Here is a 19,135-nt window from a genome sequence, read left to right on the forward strand (position 1 = left end):
TGTAATTTAGATATGTGAATTTGACAAGTCACTGATATTACAAGCTGTACAGCTTGAATAGTTGTATAAGGCATTGATCTCTGTACTACAGATGGGATTGTGTTTCTGAGGTAGATACCTGAAATAGAAACCTATTTTTAAATATTGTGAAATGGTAATTTAAAGGAATCAGGCCAACTTAATTTTTAATATAGAGTTTAGTATAATGCAACATTTAATTTTGACCCACAGCCTCAATCAAGGTAGATTTTTGCCCCTTCATAGGAAAAATCGGGCAACTTTTTAAATGTAACCTTTTAATTTTGACTTGAACATTATCATTAGTACAACCCAATTGCAAAAACATTGGTATAATGTGTAAAATGTAAATAAAACCAGAATGCAATGATTTGCAAATCGCATAAACCCATATATTAGTCACAATAGAACATAGAAAACGTATCAAATGTTTAATCTGAAGCATGTTTCTGTAATGCAAATCAGGCTCAGATACACTTTAGAAATCATTGTGTGAGTTCACAGTTTGCGGTCATCCACAAATGCAGATCTAAGCTCTACAGTATGTGAATATGGTCCAGAAGCCATCTTTTCTTTGGGCCTAAGCTCATTTACAATGTACTGAGGTCAGACAATTCAATTTTTTATTCTTTTTGGAAACCATGGACGCTGCCTCCTCAGGACTAAAGAGGAGAGGGACCATGCAGGTTATTATAAGCTCTATATGCTTCCATTTTAGGGAAGGCCTTGCATATGCCAGCAAGACAATGCTAAATTGCATACTTCATCTATTACAACAGCATGGCTTTGTAGTAGAAGAGTCAGTGTGCTGACTTGGCCTGCCTGCAGTCCAGACCTTTCACCAACTGAAAAATATTTGGCGCGTCATGAAATTAAAAATACGACAAAAAAAGACAGAGTACTGATGCGCAGCTAGATTTCTGTATCAGACTGTATCTCTTTCTCTCTCCAACCCCCACCAAATATAAAAAGCAACTGGTCTTCTTAATTTCCAGACATATACTGACTATTGTTAAAAAAAAAGAGGGGATGTTACACAGTGGTTAAATTGTTGCAGCAATCAAATTTTAAATTACCTTATTTATTTTTAATTTTTTCCCTCAATTTAAACATTTGATGATTTCTGTGCTCTATTGTGAATAAAATATGGATTTAAAAGATTTGCAAATCATTGCATTCTTTTTACAATTATATTTTACACAGTGTCCCAACTTTTTTTGGAAATTGTCTTGTACTTTGAGTATAATGGTATAATAAGTGGAACTTTTTCCATATGTTTTTCGTTTCATATTTTGAAAGAGATTTTAGTGATTTTGAAAGATATTCATCGGTGTGACAAAAGATTTTTTCACAATATTATTTTCAACTGTAAGGCGACTTTATACAGGATGTCCTCCATGAGTGCAACAAAGAAAGGCATTATTGTAAAACCAAAAATGCAACTGAAAGCCAGTTGAACAAAGCATGGGGATGATTCTGTAGCAGTAAGTAATTCATGATCAGATTTGCCACAGCTTGAGTCTTGACACATACTAATGTCCTTGGCACACAACGGACTCCTACTGCCCACTTCCATTTCGTGGAGGAGGAGAGTAATAGGGTGAGAAAAACCCTGAGAATATAAGAAAATGTACTGTATGAGGACATATACAATGTATTATAAAAAGCCTCAATCTTGCATGTGTCACAAGATAAATATATTATTGAGCTTTGCATTTTTAATTTTTCAATCCATATACAGAATGTTATATAGTAACTGATTTTCACTTTGTTGAATGTTTAACATTATAGGCTACTTTTTTTGTGATAGGAGCGGGCAGCTAAGTGGCGGACCTCAGATGGCTTGATGGATGGGTTGACTACAAATGGGGTGTTGGTGATGCACCCTGCGGGGGAATTTGTGTCTGAACCCACTCCTGGTGTGTGGCGGGAGATATCGGTGTGCGGAAACGTCTTCGCCCTGAGAGAAACACGCTCGGCTCAACAGAGAGGCAAATTGGTAAGCAGGGCTGAGAGAGTGGTACAATCCTTGAAATTTAATTCAAGGCTAAAATAATTGCTTACTTTAGAACAAAAACTAAACAGGCAATCGACCATGTGTAACTTTAGAGCAATTTCTGTTTGCTATATTACTAAAAATCAGTGGTGGACAGTAACAAAGTAAATGCAATTTGTTACTGTACTTGGGTTTTTCTTACTTAGGAGTTTTTTCACGTATCTACTTTACTGAAGGATTTTCAATTGGGGAGACTTTAACTTCACTACATTTCAAGTCAAAACAAGTAAAAAATCTTACTTTATACTCAACTATAATTTTCAAAATCAGTCGTTCCTTTTTATTTATGGGTGGGTAAAAACTTAACTGGCACATAGTAATACAACAATCAGGGAGCATGTGCTCCGTTTTTGAAACTGTTTTTGATTGCCGCTCGGTGGTATCTACTCAGCATGAACATACAGTTCAGCATCAGTTCAACAGCAAGCAGAACATTTTAAGAGGACTAAATGATGGAAGAAACTTCTGACTCGAACTTGTCACTACACCAGTGGCCTTATTTGCACAATTGTTTTCAAGTAGTTATAATAATTGTAATAGATATCATTGTGTTTGACTCATCAATATCATTCTAATTATAGATTAATGTTACTCATAGCACACCTTAGGAGTCTTTTCACATTAACTGAGTTGATTAAGCAAAGAGTCATGTTACTTGGGTACATTTTAAGGCAAATACTTGTTTAAAGGGTGCACTTTTACTTTTGCTGAAGTCATATTTTACCTACTGGATCTCTAACTCAAGTACATGGTTTGTGTACTTTGTCCACCACTGTACATGATTCCCTACACCAATGTAAAATTAAATAAATGCTCAGAATTCTAATGCAGAAAAAGCATGAGATGACAGTCTGAAAGGAAGTTCTTATATAAAACAAACATGCCTTGTAACACATGGTTCTGCCCAAATCTTTACCAGTGTGTGGGCTTTTCACTCTCGCAGGTCGACAATGAGTCAAACACACTGCAGGATGGCTCTCTGATTGACCTGTGTGGCGCTACGCTGCTTTGGCGGAGCCCGTGTGGCCTCCGGCGCACGCCTACGCTCAAGCAGCTCGAGTCACTGCGCCAGGAGCTGAACGCCGCACGTCCCCAGTGTCCAGTGGGCTTCAACACGCTAGCCTTCCCCAGCCTGGCGCAACGTGCCACTGTCGACAAGAAGCAGCCATGGGTCTACATGAACTGCGGTCACGTGCACGGCTACCACAACTGGGGCTTCCGCAGAGAGAAGGATAAGGCAGTGGGGGCAGCCGAGCGCGAGTGCCCCATGTGCAGGAAGGTGGGCCCGTACGTGCCTTTGTGGCTGGGCTGCGAGGGCGGCCTGTATCTGGACGCGGGGCCCCCGACACATGCTTTCTGCCCCTGCGGCCACGTGTGCTCAGAGAAAACGGCACAAGGCTGGAGCCAGATTCCACTGCCGCACGGAACCCACGCCTTCCACGCAGCATGTCCCTTCTGTGGCACATGGCTCACTGGCCAGCACGGCCACATCAAGCTCATCTTCCAAGGCCCCGTTGACTGAGACAGCAGGACTGCATGTGAAACACAAGGACTAAAGGGCCTGGAGTCAATGTACTGAACTGTTCCTGCACCGAGACACCAGCGTGCTAAAAAAAAAAGGAGAAAATGTTGAGAGTATATGTAAATAAAGGTGATGAAATAAATAAAGGGAAACGATTGCTTGCTTTTTGTAAGATTGCTGTGCACAAGCAACGTACTAAGAAAGATTTATGGGCATCGTTTTAGGGCAGAAACGTTGTGTTGCCTTGCTGATGAAAACCTACTGTAAAAGAAATGTGGCTATGGGCCAGGATCTGAAATATACACCGTCATCACCAGTCATTTGTATTTGACATTATATTAAAACGTATGAACACTATAAATATATGGCAGTAAGATGAACGCTACACGTTTTCGACATCACAACGATGATGCAGCATAAATGAGAGAAAGGCTTAAGCAGACTCTCTCCTCTTTGCCTCCCTCCCTCCCTCCCTCCCCATCTCTTCATCTGTTTCTCAGGGAAGTCTGGGCAGAGTGGTACAGTCGTGTCTGCAGACTGCAGCTCATTCCCTGGCTATAAATAACTCAAGGTCATTATTGCTGCCCCACAAACACTACGCACACTGGCGTTTGCATGTAAGAAAAAGAACAAGATATACAGTACAGAGAGGCCATTTACAGGTCAAAAGCAAATCATTTATTATATTTGTTTAGATCTGTGTCATAGCTTATGATCTACTGACTAATTCACATAAGGACTTGCTGACAGGACCAAGATGTGCAGGTATAATTTTTAATATAGACTAAAGCTGGATTGTACTTTGATCATTAAGACATTTGGAACGGTCACGGATCTGATCAGGATGATCTTAAGCTACTGGGTAGAATTGATGAATCGTGAAACAACTTCAGTATTAAAACAAATCCAGCTGTTTAGACTTGCTAATACAAAGCATTATATATATATATATATAAAAAAATAAATAATAATAATAAAAAAAAAGACAGCTAATCAGTTACTCCAGCATGAAGTGTTTCAAAACCTCTAACCTCCTATAATGGGATTAGTAACAGGTAGGCAGTAAGATCATACACTGTAATATTTTAAATAACAAGCTGCTTGATGAGGTGACTGAAAATATAAAAACAACTAAAGAAAAAAAAAGGCACCTTTAGAAAATGCACATTTCCTTCTATTTAGGTTGCTACAGTGCAGGCTATGGTTTGCTCTTATATTGTGACCCAAAAATAAGCTGCATTAAGAGCACCGATTAAAAAAATGACGATCCAGGCAATAAAAAGATGAAATCATGAACCACCAACAAAAAAATAATAATAATAATAAAAAAAAAAAAGCCACACATAAGACATTGATCATTTTTATTATATATATTTATAATAATATGTACAGAAAGAAGAAAAACATGATCAAACTGAGCTATGAAAGAGCACCAGAGTGAGCAAGCAGTGGGAGAGAGAAAGAACTACCGGCCTGGTGCTCTCACTACAACAGTCGCCTGCGCCTTCATCATGCCTCGCCCAAAGCAACATAGAGATGTGCAAATGACAGAGAGAACAATGAACAAAGTTAAAAAGTAAAAGCCAAACAAAACAAAAAAAAAAAAAAAAAGAGAAACAAACAAAAAAGAAAGCACGCAGCAAAATTCCATCACATTCAAAAGCAGCCCCTCCCCTCTTGTTTAGAATAATGTCCCACCCTGATACATTGCCCCTAGGCCCTAAATCCGTTAATCAGACACACAGCATCACAACTTAATAGCTCAATTCATAGGTTAAAATCAGTAGAACAGCAAGCCTCATGGAAAAAAACCACAAACATAACGCATTCTGAACATGTCGGAAACAGAGGGCACTCGGATTTAATGTGTGATGAAGTACAGGGCTGAAGTGAGACGTATGTTTTTTTTTTGTGGGGGTTTTTTTTTTGGGTTTTTTTGTTTGTTTTTTTACAGACATCACACGTAATTGAAATAGAAGGAATGTTCCTAAATACAGTAAACCCAACCCCATCCCTGTACACCCCCCACCAACCTGCTACTGCTCCCTCCACCCCCATTCCACCAAACCAATCTCACTGAGCAATGTCTTTAATCTCACAAAAAAAAGTGTTATTCTGAGGTTAAAAATGGCTGAAGTGGCATTAAAGGTAAATGGCTCAGTTTATTAGTACTCTAATATTACAATATGATAGACAACTTCTTTAAGACAGGTCTACACAAACTGCATCTAGGTTTTTTTTTTTCTCTAAATCCACATTCTACATATACTATATTAGGACAAAAACACTGTCTGTTGTCCACAAGAAAGTCATTGCTCATGGGTTTTAAATCTTAACTTAGTAAGGGGACGCTTATGTTTTCTGAACTTGAAGTCACATTAGGGGTAGAGGGGCTTTAAATTGAAGGGCTATATATTAACCCTTACACTGCCAAGATTTTTGTACTGTTCTACACCAAATAATGAAAGGTCCCAAAGATTAAGTTAATTTTATTTTAGGCCGAATGCAAAAAGAAAAAGGGGCTTGAACATGAGTGTTGTATTTTGGAGAATATGGAAGGTCATATCCGGTCTCTAAGCCAAGACCAGTCAGTCCCAACATCCTCCATCTTGATAAGACCCACAGTACAAACATCCCACTGATTTAACACACCTTCAGGAGTACAACACACGCCCCCCACCCCCCACCCCCCAATGTATGTTTACACTTTATGCACACATACAAAGACATTTCTAAACCACACAGTTTTGCAGGGATGATGGGTTGTGTCGAACTGAGCTTGTACAGAGAACCATACGCAACGTCTATACAGATTCTGCAAAAGACTGACTCGTCGAAACGCTAAGATGTCAAAGTAGACGTCAAACCCAAGACATCTTGGACAAAATGAAACCCAAACGCTACAGTAATTTAGACAAAAAGACCGGCACACCTCAAAATAATAATAAAATAAAAAAAAATAAAAATAAAAAAATGAAAGCTCATCTCGCAATCCAAAAACTAACTACTCTGCCGCAAAGCTTGCATGATTTTTCGTATACCATTGCTTTACTGCACTGAGCGTCCAGTGACGAAGAACAACAACTGACTTTCACTTAAAATACAGAAGAAAAAATTGAGCCATCACTAGGCGTTACAGTTCCAGTCTGGATTGAAATTTTTTTCTCCTGCTCCTGAATACACTGAAAACAAATGACCAGGGAGGAGTTAAATGAGGTAACGGGGAACAGTAGCTTTAGTCAGCCAGCCCATACTCCAGACATCAAGCTTTCCACCCCCTCCCTGCCAAACACCTAAATTTTACTGCAGTAAGCCTTTGTACAATAATTATGATTAGGAAAAAAAAAAAACTACCATTAAGTCTTAAAACGAATAATAACCTTAGTAAGATCAGAATATGAAATATATAATATTGCCAAATTTAGGTTTTTTATTCTTTATACACTGAACAACAAAAGAAACTTTGACAAGTGTACAAGGGTTTGTGTTGGATCGATGAAGGCAAAACTGGGAGAGACTTCATGACAAACAGGATTATGCAACTTTGCCTGACTCACTCAAATCCCTCAGCTCTTTATTTTACAATAAAAAGGCTGTCCTCCAAAAGCCAATTACTTTTCTATTTGCACCTCTGTCATAAGATAGAAATCACTGCGTCTTCAGAGGGTTTGGGTTGTGGGTGGAATTTTAATGCAGGTGAGACTAAAATAGAAGAATAGGTCAAGATTTCAGAAGACAGAGGTCAAGAGAGATACGGTGTGAGTCTAGGAGTATAAAACCAAGGAGAGGACCAGGATCTCATAGAGGAGGCTACAAAACTCCTTGCAAGGAAGCCAAGGGAACGTTAAAACTCAAGCTTTGGCTTCGAACGCAGTGGTTACTCCCATGAGAATGTTAGAACATCTTCACCTTCTGTTCTTATGCTCCTAGATGTATGTATGCACGTATGTGTGTGTGTGTGTGTGTGTGTGTGTGTGTGAGGGCAGAAAGGGTATGTTTGTGTGTGTATGTGTGTGAAAAAGAGAGAGAGAAAGAGAGACAGGGAGAGAAAGAGGCTCTTCAACAGCAGCCACCACCAGACTGTCGAACTGGAGTGCTGTCGATCTTCAGGTTGGGTTTGTCTCCTCCAGCCGTAGCTCCCGGTCCCATGCGTTTCTTGATCTCGGCGGCCATGGTCATAAAGGCCTGCTCTACATTGGTGGCATTTTTAGCGCTTGTTTCAAGGAAAGGGATGGCAAGAGAGTCAGCGAATTCCTGCAAAGACATAAAAAGACTCTCAGATAAAGGAGTTGCTAGATTTTGTAGTGCATTTTCATTGACGTGAACAACAAAGGAGTCGTCACACACTCACACACTCACACACTCACACACTCACACACTCACACACTCACACACTCACACACTCACACACTCACACACCTGAATGTGAAAGTACAAAGAAAGAGCAGTGAAGTTTGTTCATACTTTGGCTGTTGTGTAGTCCACTACTTTCTTCGTTGTGAGATCGCACTTGTTTCCAACCAGCAGCTTGTTGACATTCTCACTGGCATAGCGATCAATCTCCTGCAGCCACTGCTTTACATTGTTGTAAGATTCCTACAAGGAGAGTAAAAACAGAAAATAAATTCTACAATGCTGATACTGCACCAACGGACTCGTGCGGTAAGGTTTCTATAAAGCACTGATGTAGCTCAACAAATTGACTTACAGAAAGGTAAAAGTGCAGAAAATGAATGTATGCTCTAAACTGCCCCCCTGACATATAAGACTAAGTGGCCAATTAGCTGCATTGTAAGAATGCTGCACACAGCAACATCAATTTTTGCCTTCATGCCAATAGGTGACACAGCAGCGCTCCCTAACTGAATCAAACAGCATAACTGTGTGCAAAATGCCAATTCATTAAAGTTTCAGAAACTTTCAAATAATTGAAATTCCAAGGAAGTCCAACCATAGTAAAGTCTGTTCTTTTCGAATTTGACCTCGGCGCAGCAATAATCATTAACAATAATCAAACATTAAGTTGATTCCTCACAGACTCACTAATTATTTATTAATCAAGACAACCACGATGCTGAGGATGCCACTGTGCCTCGAAGTCTAATAATAAAATAAAGTCTCATCTTGTACTGAGTATTCCATCACTGGTTGGAGCTTGTTTTAGCAGAGTTCAATTTTGTTTCAAGATTCATTGTAAATCAGAAGCAAGGAGTACAAAAAATATAACAATATACATAACTCATGTATCAGGCTTTAGTTTGGCACAAAACCTATACTGCATACCACACCTCTACTCAGGTCTTGCAGTTTTTATAAGTTCAATAATTCAATTTACATCCATAGTTTGATATTCGTTTTTTTTTTTTTTTATATGTTTCAATGTGCATTACCTGATCAGTGACATCATACACCACAATGATGCCATGGGCTCCTCTGTAGTAACTGGAAGTGATGGTGCGAAACCTTTCCTGTCCAGCAGTATCCCACTGAGAGGGAGAAAGATGGTGAAAAAAGGGAATTTCAGGGTGTGTGTGTGTGTGTGTGTGTGTGTATGTATGTATGTAATAAATATATTATATTTATATATTAATATTAATTTGTCAATTCATATCCGTTCTTTACTCAAATATAAATAAATAAATTCTGGATTTTTTTTTTTTTTTTTTATCACTAAACATTTGAGTTTTTGCCTAAATCCGACATAATGCACACATCCAGAAATGAACCCCTATGAGGTCGTCAAACACACTAGGCATTTATTCGTCATAAAGCCAAAACAAACTTAAATTACTGTCTCTTTTGATCGTCTAGATAAGAGCAATACATTATTCGAATCTGTAAAGACTCTACTGTCTACTTTTTATTTGTATTCACTCACATGGCTCTCTGCCATCTCAGTCATCATCACAGACATGAATAAACCAACCGAATTCTCAGTGAATAGCTGCCTAACAAACAGAATAAATATAGATCTATAGAGCTTGAAATGTCTACTTTTAAACAAACCAATTCCCAAAACAACTTCTCTGATTGTGTAATCCGTATGGAAGTTAGAATAAGTAGTTTTTCCGGTATCACTTCATTAACCGTCCGTTTTGAAACCGTTTCGGTTGGTGTATTGATTATTTACCTGATTTAAATCACTGTTTTTTACTTTAAAACATTTACAAATATATTTGTATTTAACTAACAAATGTTTGTAGTGATTACAATGATTGCTGCAACTAAAACTTTTAAGCTTAAACTAAAAAAAAAAAAAAAAAAAAAAAAAAAAAAAAAAAAAAATGCACATGAAAAACCCAGGAACCACTGGAAAAAAAAAAGCAGCTTTAGATTTCACTCACAATCTGAAGCTTAATAGTTTTGCCATCCAGTTCAATGGTTCTGATCTTGAAGTCCACTCCGATGGTGCTGATGTAGCTCTCCGTGTATGTATCATCCTAGACAAAAAGCATGCATTGTCACAACCGGTTGTATATTAATAAATATAAAGTGTACTTGTCAAAATCAATAACAGTGACTGAACAGAGTAAATTATATAGCTTTTTAAAAGTGTATATGAAAGACAATGTTTGATTTATTAAGTTAAGAAATCACTTAGTCTACATCTTACTGAGGAGACACTAGTTGGACCTTTTCCACTTTCCACTGCAGATCAAATGAAACCAGGTTTTCAGTAATACTATTTGGACGCATCATATATTCATCAGAATGAATTTAACCTCAGACACACTGGTGTGGTTCTAAAACCAAAGAGTTGCCAAAGAGTTCAAGGACCAGAAAGGTTGCATGATCTTATTTAATTTTTATTTCAAACAGTATGACCGAGTTATGTACTTACTGCAAATCTCAACAGAAGACATGACTTGCCCACTCCAGAGTCACCAATGAGGAGCAGTTTGAACAGGTAGTCGCTAAAATAAAAAATAAAAAAAAAAGCATCAAATCACATTGCAGCTTAAAAATTCCCCACAGAGGATTACAGGAAAGATGATAATTCAACGAAAGCAAGAGAATTTATTTTGGAGAAAACAAGGTCCATCTATCAAAGATGATTCTATTAGTAATTCTTGGGAAAAAAATTAAATAAAAAAAGTTTAAAAAAAGTTTAAAAAAAAAAAAAAAAAAAAACACCAATTCACAAATTTGAAAGCAACATAAATAAAAGTGAATGTTTATTGTTCCTATAATAGATAACTTCATTTAATTATTGCAAAGACATTAAAAACAAGTACAAATAACAACACTGTGGTAAACAAAAACAGGGTCCATCCACCGGATAGAAGCCGTGTGACTCGTGCCCCCTCCTAACTACCTAAATGTTGCAATCAACAAGCTGTTGTGTTGCTTTCTGAATACTGAGCACATGGCACTGTTAAGGACTAGTGTTACACATGTAACAAGGTGTTGCGTCACACCTGTCGTGAAGCAATCGGCACTTTGGGCAAACAGCATGTAATACATTTTGACGTGTCCGTGTCAAAAGGCAACATATAACAGGGCGTTATTTCAGAGGTTGTTCAAAAATGTGTTGTCATGACAGACTGCATCTTCTCACTACACTGCGTGAATCAGCTCTGAGCAAGCACATGTTTCATGAGAAAGATGCTTTTTGCAACATATTCGACTAAATGATTTTAGTTTTTCTTTTTTTTTGCTGATTTTTCTTCAGGTTTTTTTTTCCTTTTCCCCTGTATGCTATACACTGAACATATAAATGCAATGGTTGGTTGGGCTTTATTTTCAATGTCACATGCTCCTGTATGGCTTTTTTTCTTCTTCTGGAAACCAATGTTGACTTCTACCTCTGCAGGACTTTGCACATGCGTGTGTACGTTAACATGCACTCTATACATGCACACACTTCTATTTCTGGCATTTGCACTATAACTGCATCATGACTTTGTACATTTGTTATTCGTTTCTTGCGTCATTTTTCGGTTGCGGTTTGTCTGAAATTTATTTTCAAAGTAAGAATTTCATTTCACGGTGTTTCAAACTGACTCCTGTACAGAGGACAAACTCAAATCTTGAGTGACTGTGGTATGTCTTTTTCCTCCATGTGGCGGGTTTCTGCGCATGGCCAAATTGAAATGTATCCATAATAAAACATTAAAATTCACTAGCCTAATTTACTTACAACCAAATTTAATACTAAGCAGACCACAAGATTCCTGACCATGGAAACACCTTACAATGTCCTACACGTGTCCACTTGAACATGCAGCATTTCAAGACGTAAAATTTTTCTTTATAATAAAAATACAAGAAAACTAAGACCGAATTAGCACTTCCTGGCAGCAAACCTCATGAAAACAACACATTCTGTTACCCATCATTTGTTTCCATAATTCATTTTGGACACATTTCCTGTTTTATATATACACGATATATATTTGATCATTAACTCAAATCAAGTCGGCCTTTATTTCAGGTTCATTATATCCAGATAGTAGAGAAAGTTAGCTTTTTAGGTTTCACGTTTTATAATATTGATCCATTTTTGTTGGCATAACAGTTATCGTGCAAACGTGGAAGTGTCTTGATGGGACTTTGGTGACATATCAGCCACCACTCATAGCATCGCCAATGACCTCCTCCTCCTCCTCTTCTTCCTCCTCCTCTGGCCACAGCCCAGAGACTTCACAGGCCTAAACCCTGTGGACAGGAGACTCAATCTCTGGCTGAACTTCTGTCAATTTCCTCCACTTTCTAGGTTATGAGACCCTCTCCTTCTGAACGCATCCATTTTACCTAACGAGGGCAATTAAATCGAAAGGAAACCGGCTGCGGCGCAACCAAAAGGCGTCCACTGTCGATTAGCCACCCAGCGTAAAATGATCCTATCTGTCTGTTTCAAAAATCACCCAAAATAAGTTTTTTAATACGGTATAAGATGAGAGCGAATCTAAAATGACGTCCAGCAGTCGTCAAAACCAATTGTGTCGTCAAAAACAGCTAATTTCATATTTCCGATAGAGCGCTAGCTAGTTTGCTTATATTCGTTACAATTAGCATAACGAACCCGTATTCCAAAACGGCCCGCCTCCAACGCGCGGATTGGCTGTTAATAAGCTTGGTTCGGCGCGTCGATTAGCCAGTGTCGTAAACCGTCCCTGATCTCAGCCAATCGCAACCCACGAAGTGGACTGTGTCGCGAAACGGGTGTGCATTATAAGATAGAGGTTAGCTAGCGAGGCAGATGACAGGAGCTAACTAGACGAAGTGACAAAGCTTGTCGGCTAACGATGCCATGGTTTTCTAGGAGGAGTGGATGTGAAATGGAAAGGAAGACGAAATAAAAAAAGGTCCGTTAGTGCGGCATGTATTAGTGAAGGAAGAGTCATACTTACTATTCAGGATTCATGGTGGGAGAAGGCCGGGGTGTGTGTTTTAAATGGAAGTCTGACGAACACTTTTGCTTCCTCTTTGACTCCGAGATAATAGATGATTCCTCCGATTGTGATTGTGAAGCACTGTGGTGACTCAGGCTGCTGTGTTTCGGTTTACTCTCCGCTGCTGCTGCTGTCACTGTTGCACACCGCCTTTACTACGAGCTCCTTTCACTTACCGGACATTACTCTTACTGAATAACAGCAGGCTCCTTTATCCGGGCTTTTTTTCCTCCTCCTTCCTCTGGCCGCAGGAGAAGTTACAAGATGGCTGCGCAGGTGCGGCAGTGACATCAGATGACGTGGCAGTACGGCCGGATTTAAAAAAAAAAAAAAAATTAACAATAAAAAAAGACAGAAAGTTAGGCAACCCTTACATGACGTCATACGGCCTTAGAGTTTCTGGCCCTGGGGTTCATTTTGGTTTTATGACTGAACTGATTCACACAATCATATAATTTTTTCCATCACATTCCATCGTAATCATATAAAGAGAAGCTCCAGGGAATGTCACGAAAAAAAAGTCTGGACATTATTTCCAATTCTATCATCTCTTAAAGACCATTCCTGTCTTTCAAATTTAGTTTTACTAGTGTATTTTATTTATTTAATGTTGGTCGAAATATAGATCATGATGTTGGAATTATTCATTTCCAAACTGTCAAAACACACCTTGGTATATGTGACACAAATATTCGTTCTATAATACCGCGCAGAGAACTTAAAAAAATTTATAAAAATCTATCTATCTATCTATCTATCTATCTATCTATCTATCTATCTATCTATCTATCTATCTATCTATCTATCTATCTATCTATCTATCTATCTATCTATCTATCATACTGCAATTATACAGCCATTTCGCTTCCTGCTTCCATTATACACATACACACACTTTCAGGCTTTTGCTATATTTGCTATAGTTGCTATATACTTGAACCCTGTCTCAGATTTCAAATTTAGTTTTAATAGTGTATTTTATTTATTTAATGTTGGTCAAAATATAGATCATGATGTTGGAATTATTCATTTCCAAACTGTCAAAACAAACCTTGGTATATGTGACACAAATATTCTCTCTATAATACCATGCAGAGAACTTCAAAAAGTAAAAAAAAAAAAAAACACAATTAAACAATTATAAAAATCTATCTATCTATCTATCTATCTATCTATCTATCTATCTATCTATCTATCTATCTATCTATCTATCTATCTATCTATCTATCTATCTATCTATCTATCTATCTATCTATCTATCTATCTATCTATCTATCATACTGCAATTATACAGCCATTTCGCTTCCTGCTTCCATTATACACATACACACATGTTCAGGCTTTTGCTATAGTTGCTATAGTTGCTATATACTGGAACCCTGTCTCAGATTTCCCCTTCTTACTCTTATGCTCGTCGCACACAGCTACTCGTCAAAATGTAGTGAAAATCCGTCCTGGAAGAATGGCTGTTAATATAACAGTGACAAAATCTGGAATGGGAGGTTCAACATGCAATTAAGGGAATGATAGTCAAATGTCCATAAACCTTTCGCCATACAGTGCTTCACTTTTTGTTTTCTACTCAATACTTTGACATGTACTGTTTCTCACTGAGTCTGCTGTTAGCTAAAACAACTCCTAAGTGACAAGCAGTAATGTGGTTAAATGGCACTAATTTGTAGCTTTGTGCTTTGTGGCTTCCCCTCCACACAAGAGATTGCAGTTATTCACAAGCTGCAAAACTTCATGAATTTTGTTCATTTAGCCAGTGTCTGCAATCCACAGACATACAGTGGTGCTTGAGATTTTGTAAACCCTTTCGAATTTTTTGCGTAAATATTACCAAAAACTTGGTGCTCAAGCAAGTCCTAAAAGTGAATTTGATCGAGCAAATTATACAAAAATATTTTACTGGTCATTTATTCGTTAAGAAAAATGATTCAGTATTACATATCTAGTATATAGTATTACTGGACCCACTTCAGTTTGCGTACCGTCAGAACCGCTCTACTGAGGACGCCATTGCTCATCTTCTCCACACCATGATGAGCCACCTGGACCAAAGAAATGGGAATTATGCAAAGATGTTGTTCGTGGACTACAGTTCAGCGTTTAACACCATAATTCCCTCCACACTCACCTCTAAGTTGGAGGTCCTGGGACTCAGCCAGCCGCTGTGTCAATGGATCTCTAACTTCCTGACAGACAGACCACAAGCCGTACGGGTGGGAAAAACACACCTCATCCACCCTCACCCTCAGCACTGGCACCCCCCAGGGTTGTGTTCTGAGCCCCCTGCTTTACTCAATGTACACACATGACTGTGTGGCCACATCCAACTCCACCACCATCATCAAGTTTGCTGACGACACTGTTGTGGTGGGTCTGATCTCCAACAACGACGAGATGGCCTACCTACAGGAGGTTAAAAACCTGGAGAGATGGTGCCAGGAGAACAACCTTCTCCTGAACGTCAGCAAGACTAAGGAGTTGATCGTGGACTTCAGCACAAAGCGGGAGCGGTCATACCAACCTATAAACATCAGCGGGACCCCAGTGGAGAGAGTGGACAGTTTCCGGTACCTTGGTGTTAACATCACACAGGATCTGTCTTGGTTCTGTCACACCAACACCCTGGTGAAGAAGGCCCGGCAGCGTCTGTACCATCTGAGACGCTTAAGGGACTTTAAACTACCCTCTCAGGTGCTTAAGACCTTCTACACTTGCACCATTGAGAGCGTTCTGACGGGTAGCATCACTTCCTGGTTGGGAACAGCACCATGCAGGACAGGCGAGCCCTCCAGAGGGTGGTGCGTTCAGCTGAACGTACCATCCACACTGAGCTCCCTAACCTGCAGGACATCTATAGCACGTGGTGCTGGACAAGTGCTAGGAAGATTATGAAGGACCTCAGCCATCCCAACAATGGACTCTTTTCTCTGTTGCGTTCAGGAAAACGCTTCCGCTCCCTGAAAGCGAACACAGAGAGAATGAGGAGGAGCTTCTTCCCGCAGGCCATTCGGTGTTTAAACCAGGAAACACCCAGGATCTAGAACTGGCCCACTCTCTCCATCATCACACTTCTCTGTACATATTTCACCTTTGCACCACGTCACTTTAAACATATCTCACCATTCGCACCACGACACTTTAAACTCTGGACTTGCACAGCACAGTGCGCTTTTTATTTTATTCATACCACACCATATTGCACATGGACACTTTACGGACCTTTACACCACACCATACCGCACACGGACACTTTATGGACAACCCACCACAAATTGCCTATTGTTTAATTTTTTTTACTACACATTGTTTACTGTTTATATGTATATTTGTTTCATACATTATCTTTTTATATATCTTTATACTTTATATTCTTTTTTTTTTAATTCTATTTATTTTTATTTTATTTTATATAGTTTTCTTATACCTTATACTTATTTATCTGCCTCCTTTTCTTTTCCCCCATCCTATTTCCTCATGCCGGACCATCGTATAAAACATTTCACTACATGTCGTACCCTGTATGTATGTGTATGTGATGAATAAAATTTTGATTTGATTTGATTTTATATCTGGCAAAAGTATGTCACCGTTTGCTTTCAGTATCTATTTTGACCATTGTAAAGCAATAACTGTAAGCAAAGGTTTCTGGCACCTGTTAATCAATTCTGTACCATAGCTTAGCAGAATTTTAGCCCCAATTCTCAGTATAGAAAAGCTTCAACTTTGGAATTTTTGGTGAGTTTTATTTACGATAACTGATTGCTTCAGTTTTTTGGGTTTTTTTACAACATTTCTGTTGGATTAAGGTCAGGACTTTGACTTTGTCATTCCAAAGCATTAACTTTGTTCCTCATTTGTTGGAGTTAAAATTCAGGTCATGGACAGATGTCCTGACATTTTCCTTTATAATTCTGAATTCATTGTTCCATCAATGATGATAAGCTATCCTGGCCCAGATGCAGTAATGATGACCATGATGATACCACCACCACCACGTGTGTTAAAGAAATAAGAGATTGGATGACCCATAACTTTCTACTACTAAATTTTGATAAGACGGAGATTTTGCTCATCGGCCCAAAAACCAGTATACAGAAGCTCCAGCATCTCAACCTGCATTTAGACGGATGTTCTGTAACTACTAGTTCAACGGTAAAAGACGTGGGAGTTATTTTAGACAGCATCTTGTCTTTTAATAATCATATCAACGAAGTTACAAAAACAGCCTTCTTTCAATTTAGAAATATTTCTAAGCTTAGAAATATGTTGTCTATATCCGATGCAGAGAAGATCGTCCATGTGTTCATGACCTCCAGAATAGACTATTGTAATGCATTACTAAGTGGATGTCCTGCATCATTAATAAACAAGCTTCAGTTAGTCCAGAATGCGGCAGCAATAGTTCTTACAAGGTCAAGAAAATATGATCACATAACCCCAATCTTATCATTCCTACACTGGCTTCCTGTTAAATTTCGAATAGACTTCAAACTTCTACTTCTACTTCTGCTCCCATGTATCTCTCCAGTCTTTTAACACGCTACAATCCGTCACGCTCCCTGAGATCTCAAAACTCTGGGCTTCTAGTAGTTCCTAGAATAGCAAAGTCCACTAAAGGCGGTAGATCATTTTCATATTTAGCTCCTAAACTCTGGAATAGTCTTCCTGACAGTGTTTGGGGGTTTAGACACACTCTCCCAGTTTAAGTGCAGATTAAAAACATATCTTTTTTAGCAAAGCCTACACATAACACACATCACATCATAACCTTGTGCTCCAGAACATCTGATCACATGCACATTATCAGCTACGCTAATTTCTCTCCACTGCTTCTCTTTCTCTCCCTATCCCGAGGCATCCTGAGGTTGGCCAGCTCCTGTCACGTCCCACCTCATGAAGATTATGGACCTTTGAAGAACTAGATGCCGAACTCACAAACATCCAGTACCATCTAGGGACTTACCAGTGCCAATTGGATCCCACTACATGTGTGGTTTTGACATTGGACCTCCTGCAGTGTTTAAAGGCTCTGGCATGGAGAAGCTGATGCTGGATCTGTGATGATCACAAATGTTGAGCTCATAAAACTAGGAGCTACTAACCACAAGACTGTATAAGACTGTAGAAAGAACATTACTTATAATCTTATACTCCAGTGCTCATGTTAGTTCTCTCTCTCCAGTGTTCTGTATTGTTGAAAGATTTATGATCAAACTCTTGATGTTACCCAAATGAGGATGGGTTCCCCTTTTAAGTCTGGTTCCTCTCAAGGTTTCTTCCTAATTACATCTAAGGGAGTTTTTCCTTGCCACAGTCGCCACGGCTGCTCATCAGGGATAAATACACACCATTCACCTTGATAGTTGATTTCTGTAACGCTGCTTTGAGACAATTTCTGTTGTGAAAAACGCTATAGAAATAAACTTGACTTGACTTGAAAACTGAGTAGTAGATTGTTAGGTGCCTTGCTCAAGAGTCCAGCAGTGGAAGCTTAGTGGTGCTGGGATTTAAACCCAAGACCTTCTAAACAGAAGTCCAACATTTTAATATCTAACCACTGAGCTGTACCTTCTATGAAATGCAGCAATTTTATTCCTCCAAACATAAATCTTCTGTTGTATTTTAGTCTCATCTGTCCAAAAATACATTATCTATAGTTCTTTAGCATGTCCAAGTATAGGCAATTAAAAAGAGTTCAAAAAATGTTATCACCCCTTGTATAGCAAATGTGTGCTTACTTCTCTGGACTATTTTAAAGCTGCAATGTCTGACTGAGTGATTGCTGATGAATTGTGGACATGTGATAAATGCAGATGCATTGCTGATATTTTAGTGAGAAATCAATGCATTGTTTGTGGAAAATAAATATTGGCTTTATCTTAACTATACAGCTCTACAGCTATAGGATTCCTGGTTCAGCTCAGGTCACTGTCTGTTGAAGTGCTTGTGTGTTTGTGTTTCCTCCAGGTTCAACAGTTTCATCCCCCTGAGCAGTACAAGGCAGTTACTGAGATTGCATGAATGAACTTTCTCTGTCATTTAAATACATACAGTAGGTGTCTGTATACTTAATGCATGCTGCTTTTATATTATATACAATCCATTTTTGATTATGATAAATGGTATATAATA

The 19,135-nt window shown here is 38.7% G+C and overlaps 2 protein-coding genes across 2 annotated transcripts in view; one reads left to right on the forward strand and one right to left on the reverse strand.

Moving 5' to 3' along the window:
- peli3 (pellino E3 ubiquitin protein ligase family member 3) overlaps nucleotides 1–5,228 on the forward strand; it is a 20,553-nt gene extending 15,325 nt beyond the window's left edge. The window contains exons 6-7 of the mRNA XM_083542205.1: nucleotides 1,829–2,017; nucleotides 3,018–5,228. Coding sequence (XP_083398331.1) covers nucleotides 1,829–2,017; nucleotides 3,018–3,596 — 768 coding nt within the window. The 3' untranslated portion in view covers nucleotides 3,597–5,228. The remainder of the gene's footprint in view (nucleotides 1–1,828; nucleotides 2,018–3,017) is intronic.
- Nucleotides 4,941–13,278, reverse strand: rab1ba (zRAB1B, member RAS oncogene family a). The gene is made up of 6 exons (XM_083542233.1): nucleotides 12,950–13,278; nucleotides 10,438–10,510; nucleotides 9,941–10,036; nucleotides 8,987–9,082; nucleotides 8,061–8,192; nucleotides 4,941–7,850 (listed from the first exon to the last, which is right to left on the reverse strand). Exons 1-6 carry the CDS (start codon nucleotides 12,961–12,963, stop codon nucleotides 7,656–7,658), a joined length of 606 nt encoding a protein of 201 aa, XP_083398359.1. The 5' UTR covers nucleotides 12,964–13,278; the 3' UTR covers nucleotides 4,941–7,655.
- Between the last annotated feature and the right edge of the window lie 5,857 nt (nucleotides 13,279–19,135).

The sequence above is a fragment of the Silurus aristotelis genome, assembly GCF_946808225.1.
Source record: "Silurus aristotelis genome assembly, chromosome: 5".
In the NCBI taxonomy this organism is placed as follows: Eukaryota; Metazoa; Chordata; class Actinopteri; order Siluriformes; family Siluridae; genus Silurus; species Silurus aristotelis.

Excerpts from the sequence above, each read along its gene's own strand:
- rab1ba (XM_083542233.1), bottom strand. Across the intron at positions 9,083-9,940 it reads AAACTATTAAGCTTCAGATT|TGGGATACTGCTGGACAGGA; the intron begins GTGAGTGAAATC and ends TCTCCCTCTCAG. Across the intron at positions 8,193-8,986 it reads TGTATGATGTCACTGATCAG|GAATCTTACAACAATGTAAA; the intron begins GTAATGCACATT and ends CTCTCCTTGTAG.